Source organism: Aspergillus flavus, chromosome 3, assembly GCF_009017415.1.
Source record: "Aspergillus flavus chromosome 3, complete sequence".
NCBI classification, from domain to species: domain Eukaryota; kingdom Fungi; phylum Ascomycota; class Eurotiomycetes; order Eurotiales; family Aspergillaceae; genus Aspergillus; species Aspergillus flavus.
Genome location: NC_092407.1, coordinates 4,142,540 through 4,153,731, shown reverse-complemented (window position 1 = coordinate 4,153,731; position 11,192 = coordinate 4,142,540). Strand labels below are relative to the sequence as shown.

At 49.0% G+C, this 11,192-nt stretch overlaps 3 protein-coding genes and 1 non-coding gene across 4 annotated transcripts; 2 read left to right on the top strand and 2 right to left on the bottom strand.

The window, feature by feature from the left end:
- Positions 1 to 1,097: 1,097 nt before the first annotated feature.
- Positions 1,098 to 1,186, bottom strand: F9C07_t104. Its single transcript has one exon. It is a non-coding gene; the product is annotated as a tRNA-Asp (tRNA).
- Positions 1,187 to 3,165: 1,979 nt separating this feature from the next.
- F9C07_2282524 (LIM-domain binding protein-domain-containing protein) lies at positions 3,166 to 8,960 on the top strand. Its single transcript, XM_041291341.2, has 7 exons — positions 3,166 to 3,528; positions 3,698 to 4,407; positions 4,526 to 5,442; positions 5,503 to 5,790; positions 5,845 to 6,111; positions 6,168 to 8,192; positions 8,303 to 8,960. Exons 2-6 carry the CDS (start codon positions 4,101 to 4,103, stop codon positions 6,699 to 6,701), a joined length of 2,313 nt encoding a protein of 770 aa, XP_041145166.1. The 5' UTR covers positions 3,166 to 3,528; positions 3,698 to 4,100; the 3' UTR covers positions 6,702 to 8,192; positions 8,303 to 8,960.
- F9C07_7460 (CobW/HypB/UreG, nucleotide-binding domain-containing protein) lies at positions 7,829 to 8,846 on the top strand (the record flags this gene model as incomplete). Its single annotated transcript, XM_041291340.1, has 3 exons — positions 7,829 to 8,001; positions 8,094 to 8,192; positions 8,303 to 8,846. 3 exons carry the CDS (start codon positions 7,829 to 7,831, stop codon positions 8,844 to 8,846), a joined length of 816 nt encoding a protein of 271 aa, XP_041145165.1.
- A 171-nt stretch (positions 8,961 to 9,131) lies between the features above and the next one.
- F9C07_7459 (putative small nucleolar ribonucleoprotein complex subunit) lies at positions 9,132 to 10,800 on the bottom strand (the record flags this gene model as incomplete). Its single annotated transcript, XM_041291333.1, has 2 exons — positions 9,132 to 10,106; positions 10,165 to 10,800. 2 exons carry the CDS (start codon positions 10,798 to 10,800, stop codon positions 9,132 to 9,134), a joined length of 1,611 nt encoding a protein of 536 aa, XP_041145164.1.
- Between the last annotated feature and the right edge of the window lie 392 nt (positions 10,801 to 11,192).

Genomic DNA, 11,192 nt, shown 5'->3' with positions numbered 1-11,192 from the left:
GCATTTGATCCGGTTAGAGGAGGCCGGGCAGGAGCCCGTTGAGAAGAGAGATATGAGATAAGGGCTAAAATGTGCCGAGTTCATGCCTGCCGTAGTAATCATGCTTCAAATTGGTCAAAGGGAGCTCTCAATCTCCGCTAGTTGTGGATCTGTACAACGGCAAGAGTAAACGTTATAGTTGATCCAAATATATCAATTGATACCGGGTCCATGGATGTTGTAGTTAATATACCAACAGTGAGAATTATTAGACGTCCTACAGCAATGAGGTTGATATATACAGAATGGATAATGCTCTATTTTATTCATCATGACTCGACATGTCTGGCATAAGAATACTGTTAGTGTAGTATATATGTATGGCATCATGGGCGATGTTCTTATTGAACTGTATATACGGCGTGAAGGGCAGCACAGTCGCATTGATTAAATCAACAAGTTTCAATAGCTCGATAAAACGTTAATGGCATGGTATAATTTACTTCAAGGCCACTTGCAACTGTTCTCAACTGCCCCCAGAGACAATGTACTAAAACGGCAAGGCTTGATTGCATGACTATTCATGTCTGCATTCCCTAGGGCTCCTGCTTGACAATGCTGACACCTCTACATGTTCAGAACAGGTCGTGCTTTCTATAATGGCAGTGAATGAGATAATAAAACAATTGTCAGTTTCTGAATTAAATATTACACTATAATTTCGAAGAAGAAGCCCCTCAATCGTCCTATGCCCTTGCTGAGTTCCTCTTGCCGCTGTCTCTCGCCGGAATATACTACAGGGATCTGTTAAAAGATCCTGGGCACAGGTCAAATTAGCCCTTACTCCTAAATTCGTATCTGACAACTTCTTGACAAGGGACCAGATGTTTATAAGTACCTCTGGGTATACGAAAACAAAGATGTCCAAAGAAGGATTGCGTTGCACACATTAGTCTGCGATATGTGTCTTAGCCTCTTAGGGTTGCGAATTCAGCTCAGCGTCAAAGCAAGAATCCGGCTGACACCAAACTCTTGTTCCAGTAGTGTCGAGATTGAGGCAAAAATTCCCCAATGGAAAATGTAGGACAAAAACAGCAAAATTAACCCAAAAAAGAAATCTCCCCGACTGGGAGTCGAACCCAGGTCTCCCGCGCTTGTTCCTGTGAGGGATGACAAGCGGAAATCATGACCGTTAGACCATCGAGGATTTGTATTGAAAGGCCGTATTCATTTTGGTTTTATAAAGTAAAACTATATGCATTACGACTGGATTCCAAGTTCTTATCTATCTCGTATGCTCAAGACACCGTGTGGCTCTGTTAACGTTTCACATACCCCTGTAGAGGGTAGGTGAGAGGGTTCTCCGGTGGAGTGTACTGGACAATCTCATCAATAACGAGTTACCAGGACGAGGTACGCTCAGCGGGACACAAGCTAATTTTTTCAGTATGGAGCACACCGTGTCATCTGTGCCCGGGGATTATTGCGCTCATTACAGTTAGCTACCTACCTAACGTCATGATGCAGATATCTTCCTTGCAACGACACAGCTTTTGGCTGTGTAAATAATTTGGGCCAAGTTTCCGGCTGCTCCTTGATCTTGCATCAGCAGATACGACGTCATCATTGCTACGATCTGAGCCAATTTCATTTAATTGAGAAGTACTGCCTTGAATATATTTGGTTTCAGCATATGTCTGACATTGTCTCTGCCTGGTATTCGAGGTATTGAATGACAGAAGGCGTGCCGACGCTGTTGAAACAAAGCCCTTGGTAGAAAGAGCCGGGGTGATCTACATGATCTACAATAACGCCTCCCTAACCCCGTTCTTAATAGTCGTCAGATTATCAGGGATCATTAAAGAGTCCGTCCAATAAAGTGCCTTTCACTTGTATTTCCTCCTAATGCCATTTTCATTTACTCGTTAATTCTTCTGGGTTTATGTAATTCTCTGTATTATAGTTTCACCTTATGTTTCCGTTCTCCGTCCTTCATATTTCACAACATGCTATACCAGGGTTTATCTATGCTAGAGAAAAGGCTATGTTCACCTAATTGATCCTTCCGATCCGTCTTGTTCCTTCCCTGAGGTAGGGTATCGAGCATGAGGCACAACATTGGTAGTAAGTCCTAATAATATAGTACTTGTATATCTTCGACAGCGTTATTTGCTAGAGTTTTTGAACAAACTTAGATTTTATGGATAAGTTTAAAGCAGCATCAGCCAAGTCGGTCGAGCTGTATAATTGGTGACAGCCCTGAATTTATGTCTGTTCTATTATATCTTTTGCTCCTGTCAAAGTTTGGAACTCTCGGCGGTTCCCTTTGTTTCGGCCTGCAATTCCCAACATCTGTTACACTTATGTGAATTTATTATCAGGTAAATTGGGTATATTCGGGACGAGGTGAAGTTCTAGCCCCAAGAAGGATTCTTCGTGGACTTCCAGCGGTGACAGTGTAAATACCACGATTGCCAAGGATGAAGGATGAAGGTACTTGAATGCGCCCAACTCTATTACGGTCTATAAAATTTAAGGTCTACTAGGGCTACGGGCCAGGCATCTGGTAACGGTCAATTGATTTCTTAGTAAATGTTGCATTGTTCAAAGTATTCCCAGCTATTCTAGAATATTTCTCTTTATGGACTAGCACGATGAATTAAAGATGGACCTGTATTCTGCTCAAAAACCGTTAGTGAACAGTGCACATCAAGTCAATGAAGCGATGTATAGTATATGATGAATCTCAGACAAAATATACTGGCAAGTAGCAGACCAACCGGGAAAGGAAGGTCCGAATGTCTCGTCAGGGGCGATTCAGAGATAGTAAAGAAGAAAGGTGTGTTTTGTCATCTTCGAAGATAGGGGAGAAAGAATGGGAGAGGAAGACTGAAAGACTGACCTTCATTATACCGCGCAAGGATCAGCTAATATGACCTGATCTTTGTTTTGTTAGTCGAGTTGTGGTACGATTGACCGCTGTGAAAGGTGAGCAAAATCCGTGCTCATTGGCCACGTCAGGAATGACAGTGCAATCGTTGCATGTGGTCAGACATTATCGAACAAAGCATGCGGTTGATCTGTAACTTGGGCGAAACCTTGTCAGAAGAATTCGAGAGGTCGAAGAATAGGAGAAGAAGAGAAAAAAATTCGCGCAGAAGAAATCGAACGACAAAGAAATAGAGAAAAAAAAAATAAAGAGGTAAAAAAGTTTTTCCCGGGCGGATCATCTCACGTGAGTCCTGCCTAAAGAGGACTAGCGTCTCGCATGATTCGCGCCGGACGATTGGATTGAGAATCGAAGAAAAGCCTCAGGACCAGCAGATCTGCCCATGAATCTCTGACCCTTTTTTCCTGCTTTTTTGCCTCTCTTTCTTTCTCTTCTGATTTTTTTTTTGTTTTTTCTTGTTCCCCCGTAGCCTAGTTCTTGCCTTGATCAACCCACGGCAGTTGCGCTGCGTCGCTATTCCAGGTTAACTCGTGGCGGTGTTTGCGTGCCCACCGGATTGGAAATTCTTGGGTGAGGGATTGAACTGGCGATCGCGACAGGTGCCGTCTGCTCTTTCGTTGGCCCTTTAGCCCCTCCACACCTCCGGCCTCCCTAAACCCATTTCCACTTATCTATCTTCTTACCCGTGTCTTCCTTTTCCACACCCGTTCTCCCAACTTTCCCACCCTCCCCCGACCGCCCCCGACAACTAACATTGAACATTTTTAGGGGCCGACCGATCTGGCGGGCAGAGGTGATTAGGCCGGGTTCGATCCATGCTCCTGCGCTCATCTGGCTTTGGACGATACCAGACGCTGGCTCAGTAACCCGTCAGCTGCGTCTTGGCCTCCGCTCCGACGCTAAAAGCGGCCTGTTGTGCCTCCACGTCAAGCGCGCTTTGCTTCGAGTCCGACGCTCGCCTTCATCACCGACTGTCGATATTGTGACAATCTTTAATAATTTTTTTTTCTCTGAATTCCCTCCTTTCGCCTTAATACCTCTCCATTCTCAAACTCTCACTTGATTCCTAGAACATTCTTTTTCCCAGCTCCCCTCCCCCTTCGCCGTCTCTCGCTCTCCCCTGTCCATCGATTTCTAGGAGTCCCGTTATCGGCGACTTCGTTGTACAGCGATGATGATGGCGCAGCCATTTCCTGCCCATCAAGGGATCCCGCAGCATCCCGGTATTCCCCCGGGTCACCCATTGGCCCCTGGTCAGCACCCAAATGCTCATCCCGGTGCCGGAATGGTACAGCAAGTACATCCCGGAGTATCAGCTCCGGGAGGCCCTCAGGTCACTCAGGGTGGACCAATGATGGGTGGGATGCCACCAGGTGCTGGAACAACCGCGCCTGGCGGTCCTGTACAGGCTCATGCTCTCTCTCATCTGAACCCAGCGCAAGCGCATCTGTTCCAACAACCACACTTTGCGCAACAATGTAAGTTTTTCCCTCTTCTTTCTTCTGTCCCTCAAACGCCCGATTGTCCCGAACATGGCCTACAAAACGTCACGATGATATGATTTGACGGCTAATGATACGTGTCTTTATCTTGCAGTCGCCAATAACCCTCAACTCATGCATCAACAACAGCAGCAACAACTCTTAAGACAGCGGATGCTCTTTCAGCAACAGCAACAGCAACAACAGCAACAGCATGGAGGGCTCCCCGTGTCAATGCCGAATGGTACGCAGCCATTGAATGCTGCTCAGCTGGCAGCCATGCAGAATCCTGGGATGCGTCCGGTCATCTCCCAAATGCAACTTCAGCAGATGCCTCATGGACAGCCGCAGAATATACAACAACAGCAGCATTTTCTGGCTATGCAAGCCCAGCAGGCCCAACAGGCCCAACAGCAGCAAGCCCAGCAAGCACACCAGGCCCAACAACAAGTGCAACAGCAGACGCCTCAACCAGGCCAGCAGACTCCACAGCAGCGCCCAGCTCCTCAACCTCAAAATGTACATGATGCCCAAAGTGTCACCCCTCAACCGCAGCCGATGCCGCCGCCGCATCAGGGAAGTGCCACCCCGCAGCCCACCCCTCAGCAACACCTACCTACGTCTCAGCCGCCGCAGCAGCCTGCCGTTCCGCAGCCGCAGCCAACGCCCAATCCACCACCACAGCAATTACCGCAATCCCAGCAACCGGGTCAGCAGGGCCAGCAAGGCCAGCAGCAGCAACCGCAGCAGCCACAGCAACAAACCCAGCAACAGCCACAACAGCCACCGCAACCACAGCAGCCCCAGTCTCAACCGCAGCCGCAGCCACAGCAGGGTCAGCAGGGTCAACAACAGGGTCAACAACAGCAGCAGCAGGGTCAGCAGCAGCAGGGACCGCCGATGACAGCCCAGGAGGCTCAATTGAAGGCGCAGCAACAGCAGAATGCGATGATGATGCAGCAACGGATGAACATGAAAGGGGCGACGATACTATGCCTTAATACATTTGCGGAACAGCTCAGTAATTTCACGGTGTGTACTACCTACATGCTTAGATTCCAGTTCTGAAAAATTAATACTAACTGTTCACAGAGCCGCGGTGAGGCGCACGACTTGTTATACTGGCAGTCTTTCGTGGATAATTTCTACTCCCCCTCTGGCGTTTTGCGACAAGGAGTATGGAATCCGCAGACCGGCTCTAAACAGTTCGAGATCGCAACTCCTGCACTAGCGCGCTACTACCTAACCCAGTTCACAAGCGGAATTCGTCACATCCAAATGGTTGTTGAAAATGCGCGGGAGAGGGACTCGCCAAATGGGGGTCATATAGTCGAAAGTCAAAAAACCTCATTCATTTATTGGTTTGTCAACGATACGCAGGTGTGTTCCTCCACGTAAAGACTATCGCACACCGGGTCGCTAATTTGGAAATAGATTTTTACCAACGGGAAATTGAGGGCGCACTTCGATATGAACAACAAAATTGAAATGCTTGATATCGAGGTCACGAGTTATACTGAGTACCTCCCTCGCAGCCAATTGCAAGCATTGGAGGCCGCCGACCAAAAACAAAGTCCGAAAGTCTCTAAGAATATGGGCAAGCGGGCTCAACAAAAACAGGCCCAACAGCCTGCCTTTACCTTGCCCGAATCTATGGTGACCGCCAATGGTGTACCTTTTGCTGTAATGAGCTTCTTAGAGGTAAGTTTCCAAAAGTGGTCTCTTTGGTGATATAGCTAATCCCAGATGCGCCCTAGGTCGCCGAAACAATATCTCAAATGCAATTGCTATTCCAATACTCCCAGCAGAACCCCCAACTTTCAGCCCCTGAGGCGCTGCGTAACCTCGTTAATAGCCTGCCGACTCAAACGCCAACTCCCGGGTTTATGCCAGCTCCGATGAATCCAGCTATGCAGCCTGGGCAGAACCCGCGAGGCCCCAACATGAATGTACCCAACCAGTTTGCCTCTCCAGCCATGGCGCACCTTGGTCTGCCGGGCGCCCAAGGGTCACCTCATCTGGGCGGTTCGGCCCATCCAAGCCCGGCGCAAAGCCACCTTGCTGGCCCTCCAGGTATGGTGCCACAGGGTCAAATGCAACCTAATGTTGGCCAGGGCACGAGCGCTAGTGCTAGCCCGAATGTTAGTCATAAACGACGCCGGGCAAGTACGGTCAAGATGGAAAACGATGACGGCGCTCCGGAGGTTAACGGCACCGCTCCCCCGGGACCAAAGACGGTAAAAGCCAGCCCACGTGTGGGTGGTAAAAGACAGAAAGGCACTGCTAATTAGAGGAGTTATTGCAATGGGCTTTGTTCGCACTTTTTTCTTTTTTCTTTTCTTTTTTTTTTTTACATTTTCATTTCTCTCAAGAGACGGGGAACTGGCGTACCGTTTTTGGATACCTTTTGCGATGCTGATCTTCTCTTTTTTCTGGGGCCCCTATCCATTGAACATATCGGATTATCGTTGTCATTGCAATTATGCGCGGTCTTTTGTCGGTGTAGTGTGATGGATACGGTATGGCTGTTCGTTACGATTTCTGTTGGCGGTGCGAGGCACCGGCCTCCTTGAAGTCTATATCGCCTACTACGAATCGTTCCCGCTGTACACCATCCAATTTATTGCTTGTGGTTTGTTTGCTCGGAGTTCATGTCCTGTGACTTTGCTCTGCCTCTGTATCTTATGGAGGTGATGTTGCGGGACGCTGAGCTCGATTCCCAATAGCGTTACTGGTCATTTTCTACCATTCGGACCGCTCTATTGATATCCATGTCTTTCCATTGGCGATTGATGTGTCTGGCGTTGGGCTTCTGTTCTCTGGAAATAATTCTTGCTGCTATTTCGTCTGTGCTGTACGTTTGACACTGCATACCGCGCCGTTTGGGAATGTACCTGAAGAGATAATGTAGTTATGGCTCTATTGATTGATTGACTCATTTCGTTTTGTTTGGTACTTTTATCACTATAACAGTTAGACGAGTTGATTGGACACGAAACATGTTGCATATTGGGTAGCTTGCTGGCCAAGGAGATCTTCGGCGGATCGACATTGGGGGATGGATTGCGGAGCCCTACATTTAATGATCTTATTTGAACCCGCTCGGAGATCCATTCTTATCAAATCCCATGACATATCAATTCATGTCAGCATGGGTCCAATCGGAATGCTACCTCGCTTAGAAGAAAACCATCATGAAGAGAACTGTCATGGAGCCTGGAGGTGGTATCGGCAGTCTCCGCTGGTTCGGCGAACGAATGCCGTCCATGGCCGACAGCAACTCTAAATCAATGATTAAATAACTGGACGCCCCTCCTTTGCCAGTATAGTTAACTACCCCTCCACACCGAATTCATCACTACATCCGACTATATACCCTTCTACTATAACGATACACTTTCCCCCTCCCCCCACTAAAATGTCGCATTCTCACTCCCATGATCAAGGCATTAGCCACTCCCACGATGACTTCGGTGGTCACGGTCACTCGCATGAGATCCTCGACGGACCCGGTTCCTATGTGAACCGTGAAATGCCATTGATCGAGGGCCGCGACTGGAGAGATCGCGCCTTCACCATCGGTATCGGCGGGTACGTCTTCTCAACAAACACATACATCAATGCATAAACAAAAAAGACAACATAAGAATTTCAATCAAAGACATTAACAACATCACAAACAGACCCGTCGGATCCGGAAAAACAGCTCTAATGCTCGCATTATGCCAAGCTCTCCGAGACGAGTATAACATCGCAGCAGTGACCAACGACATTTTCACCCGGTAAAAACCTTCAGCCATCCCAGAACAAAAAATATAAAAAATATAAAAAAAGGAATTACTAAAAAAAATCAAAACATGCCCCGCTAACACAAAACTCTACCCCACAACAGCGAAGACGCCGAATTCCTCAACCGCCACAAAGCCCTCGCGTCCAAGCGCATTCGCGCCATCGAAACGGGTGGCTGCCCGCATGCCGCCGTGCGTGAGGACATCAGCGCCAACCTCCTTGCGCTGCAATCCCTCCACAAGCAGTTCCAGACGGATCTCCTCCTAATCGAGTCTGGGGGTGATAACCTGGCCGCCAATTACTCGCGCGAGCTGGCTGATTTCATCATCTATGTTATTGATGTCGCCGGTGGTGATAAGGTGCCCCGGAAGGGTGGGCCGGGAATTACGGGATCGGATCTGTTGGTGGTGAATAAGTGTGATTTGGCGCATATTGTTGGGGCTGATTTGGATGTTATGGATAGGGATGCGAGGAAGATGAGGGAAGGGGGTCCGACTGTGTTTGCCGAGGTGAAGAATGGGAAGAATGTGCAGAATATTATTGACTTGATAATTAGTGCCTGGAAGGGAAGCGGTGCTTATGAGCTGAGCTTGGAGAGGTGGAATGCTGGGGCTACTAGGGGTTCTGGGAGTGTGGATGAGCAGTAGATTATGATCTATGATTTTCTCGTATGAGACATGTTCCTAAATGTACAATTGCTGGTGGTCTATTCACTACATAGAAAAGGCGTAAGATGAAAGAAAACTTTTTTGTTTATGAAATCCCATATTCCACACCCTTGACCAACGCCTCACAAATGCAGAGTTAATTCGTTCGTGAACAAAACCAATAAGAGCTGTAGCTCTTACGAGAGCATCGGGTATATGAAAAGCTCCTGACGGAAAGAAGCAAAAAAGCAATATCCATGAATTCACCAAAAAGCAGGGACTGGATTAGATCTCCTTCTTGGCGAATCGGGCTAGCGCAGGGCCCAGGTCCTCCCGCTCGGTACGGAGCTTGTCCCTTGCACGGGCCTGGTGCTCTTTGCGCAGCATCTCGGCCTTGACTATCTTGTCGTCGATGACGTTCCTGCGGCCCTTCTTCCGCAGGTACTTGCGTAGGGCGCTGTTGCGGCCGCGCCCACGGTTCTTGAGCTTCTCCATGACGTCTTCGGGTCTGCGGTCGAGGTCGCGCTCTTCGCGGTTCTTCTTGTCGCTGATGGCGTCTAGCTTTCCGATGAAGGTGGGGTCCAGGGAAATCATGTCGGGCTGCAGCTTGTTGAGCAGACCCTGCACTTCGGCCTCCTGGCGCTGTCTCTTGTTCTCGTACGGATTGGCCTCCAGAGCGTCGAAGTTGGGTTCGCCGGCGCCGGGGACGATGATACTGGCGAAGCCCTGGTCGTGGGTGACACCGAGCACATCCTCGAAGGGGCACCAGCGCACGTTCTCAATACGTTGGCCATCTCCGCCCCAGGCCATGTATGGACTCTTAACCTTGCCTTGATCGGCGGCGGCTGCGTCGAAGAGACCCCGCCATACGCTGACCTGGGTGCCCCAGCCAACGGCCGTCAAACCGCGGTCACTGATCGCAACGGAGGCGCCTGGTTGGTAGCATGAGTATGAGTGCACTTCGCGGTACATGCGAATATCCCACACATTCATCTTCATATCCTGGCCGGTTGAAACCATATACCGGCCTGATCTGTCCATCGCCATGGAACGAACCGGACCTCGGTGAACGAGGGCCTTCACCAGCGCCGTCTGGGAATTGGGAGACCATAAGCTGACGGTTCCGTTCTGGTGGCCGACATGGATGATAGCGTTCCATGGGTTCTGGGCTAATGATGTTGGAGCGCCCATACGGGTGGGCAGTTCGGCGACCATTTGTCCGGTGGAAGTATCGGTGTACTTAAGGTGGCCGCTCATTTGCTATAGTAAACATGATCGTTAGACAAGCTTTATTGACCCGGATAGGGTTGATACTCACAGCACTAGCAAGAAGGAAGTGGTACGGAAGAAATTCGAGGAAGAGCGGTTCAAGGTGCTTGCTGAGACAATGAATTTCCGTTCCAGCTTGATCGTAGATGTAGACATATTTCTTTTGGGCCACGGCGAAGAACTGGTTATTGTGCAACCACCGAGCGTCCCGAACTGTCTCTCCCAAATTGAGCTCGCATCCTAGTCGTCCTGAGCGCCAGTCCATCGTCGCAACATGTCCCTTCCGGCCAGCCAACAGTAGGTCACGTCCGTTCCTCGTATAGTCTGCGCGGTAGGGTCCAAAGTCATTCAGTCGCAATTCGAAGCCCTTCTTCGCTGTTTCGATCCCAACGCCCTCTTTGATATCATCCTGTCGGACCTTGTATGTCCGTTCCAGCTCTGTTTCGGGTTCGAGGAAACCGGCTTCGTGCTCCAAGAGAATCTCCGCATCCTTTGCCTTAAGCGCGGCTTGTTTGAATTTGTTTTCGACGGCCCTGAGATTGGCGCGCAGTTTCTTGTCCCTCACGGTTTGCATCGGAATTGCCTTTCCTCGTCCATATTTCTGTCGCGCTTCAATGAGTGCTTTACTCTCTTTGCGTTTTTTGTTGGCCGGCGCGACGGCCTTGGTTGACGGGTTATCCGCCATCTGGAGAAAGATACAGGAGAGTGAAGGTGAGAAAAATAGGTAAAATTAGGAAAGCTATCAAGTGAAAAAGCCGAGCAAAACAATCAAAAGCGTAAAGGTAAGAAGAAAAGTGTTGGAGCAACGATCCGGAGGTTTTGCGGGTCTTTCGCAGGAAAATTCATGCCAAGACTTTTTTTTCCCTTTCGCTTGTCCACCACAGCGGATTTTTTTTCTGCAAACTGACCGCCAGGCGATCTCATTGCCCACTGGGGACCTGCTGGGCTGTTTACTGTGTATCGATTTATAATATTTCAGTTTCGCTTTTTATTTTACATTCTCTGTAAATAATTCACACTGGACTCTCTCCCCTTCCGTTTCAAAGGGTCCAGCGGTGCCAATTCGGCGCCCACCCA

Coding starts and splice junctions, on each gene's coding strand:
- F9C07_2282524 (XM_041291341.2), top strand. CDS start 4,101: ATGATGATGGCGCAGCCATTTCCTGCCCATCAAGGGATCCCGCAGCAT. Junction 4,408..4,525: donor ACCACACTTTGCGCAACAAT/GTAAGTTTTTCC, acceptor TTTATCTTGCAG/TCGCCAATAACCCTCAACTC. Junction 6,112..6,167: donor CTGTAATGAGCTTCTTAGAG/GTAAGTTTCCAA, acceptor GATGCGCCCTAG/GTCGCCGAAACAATATCTCA.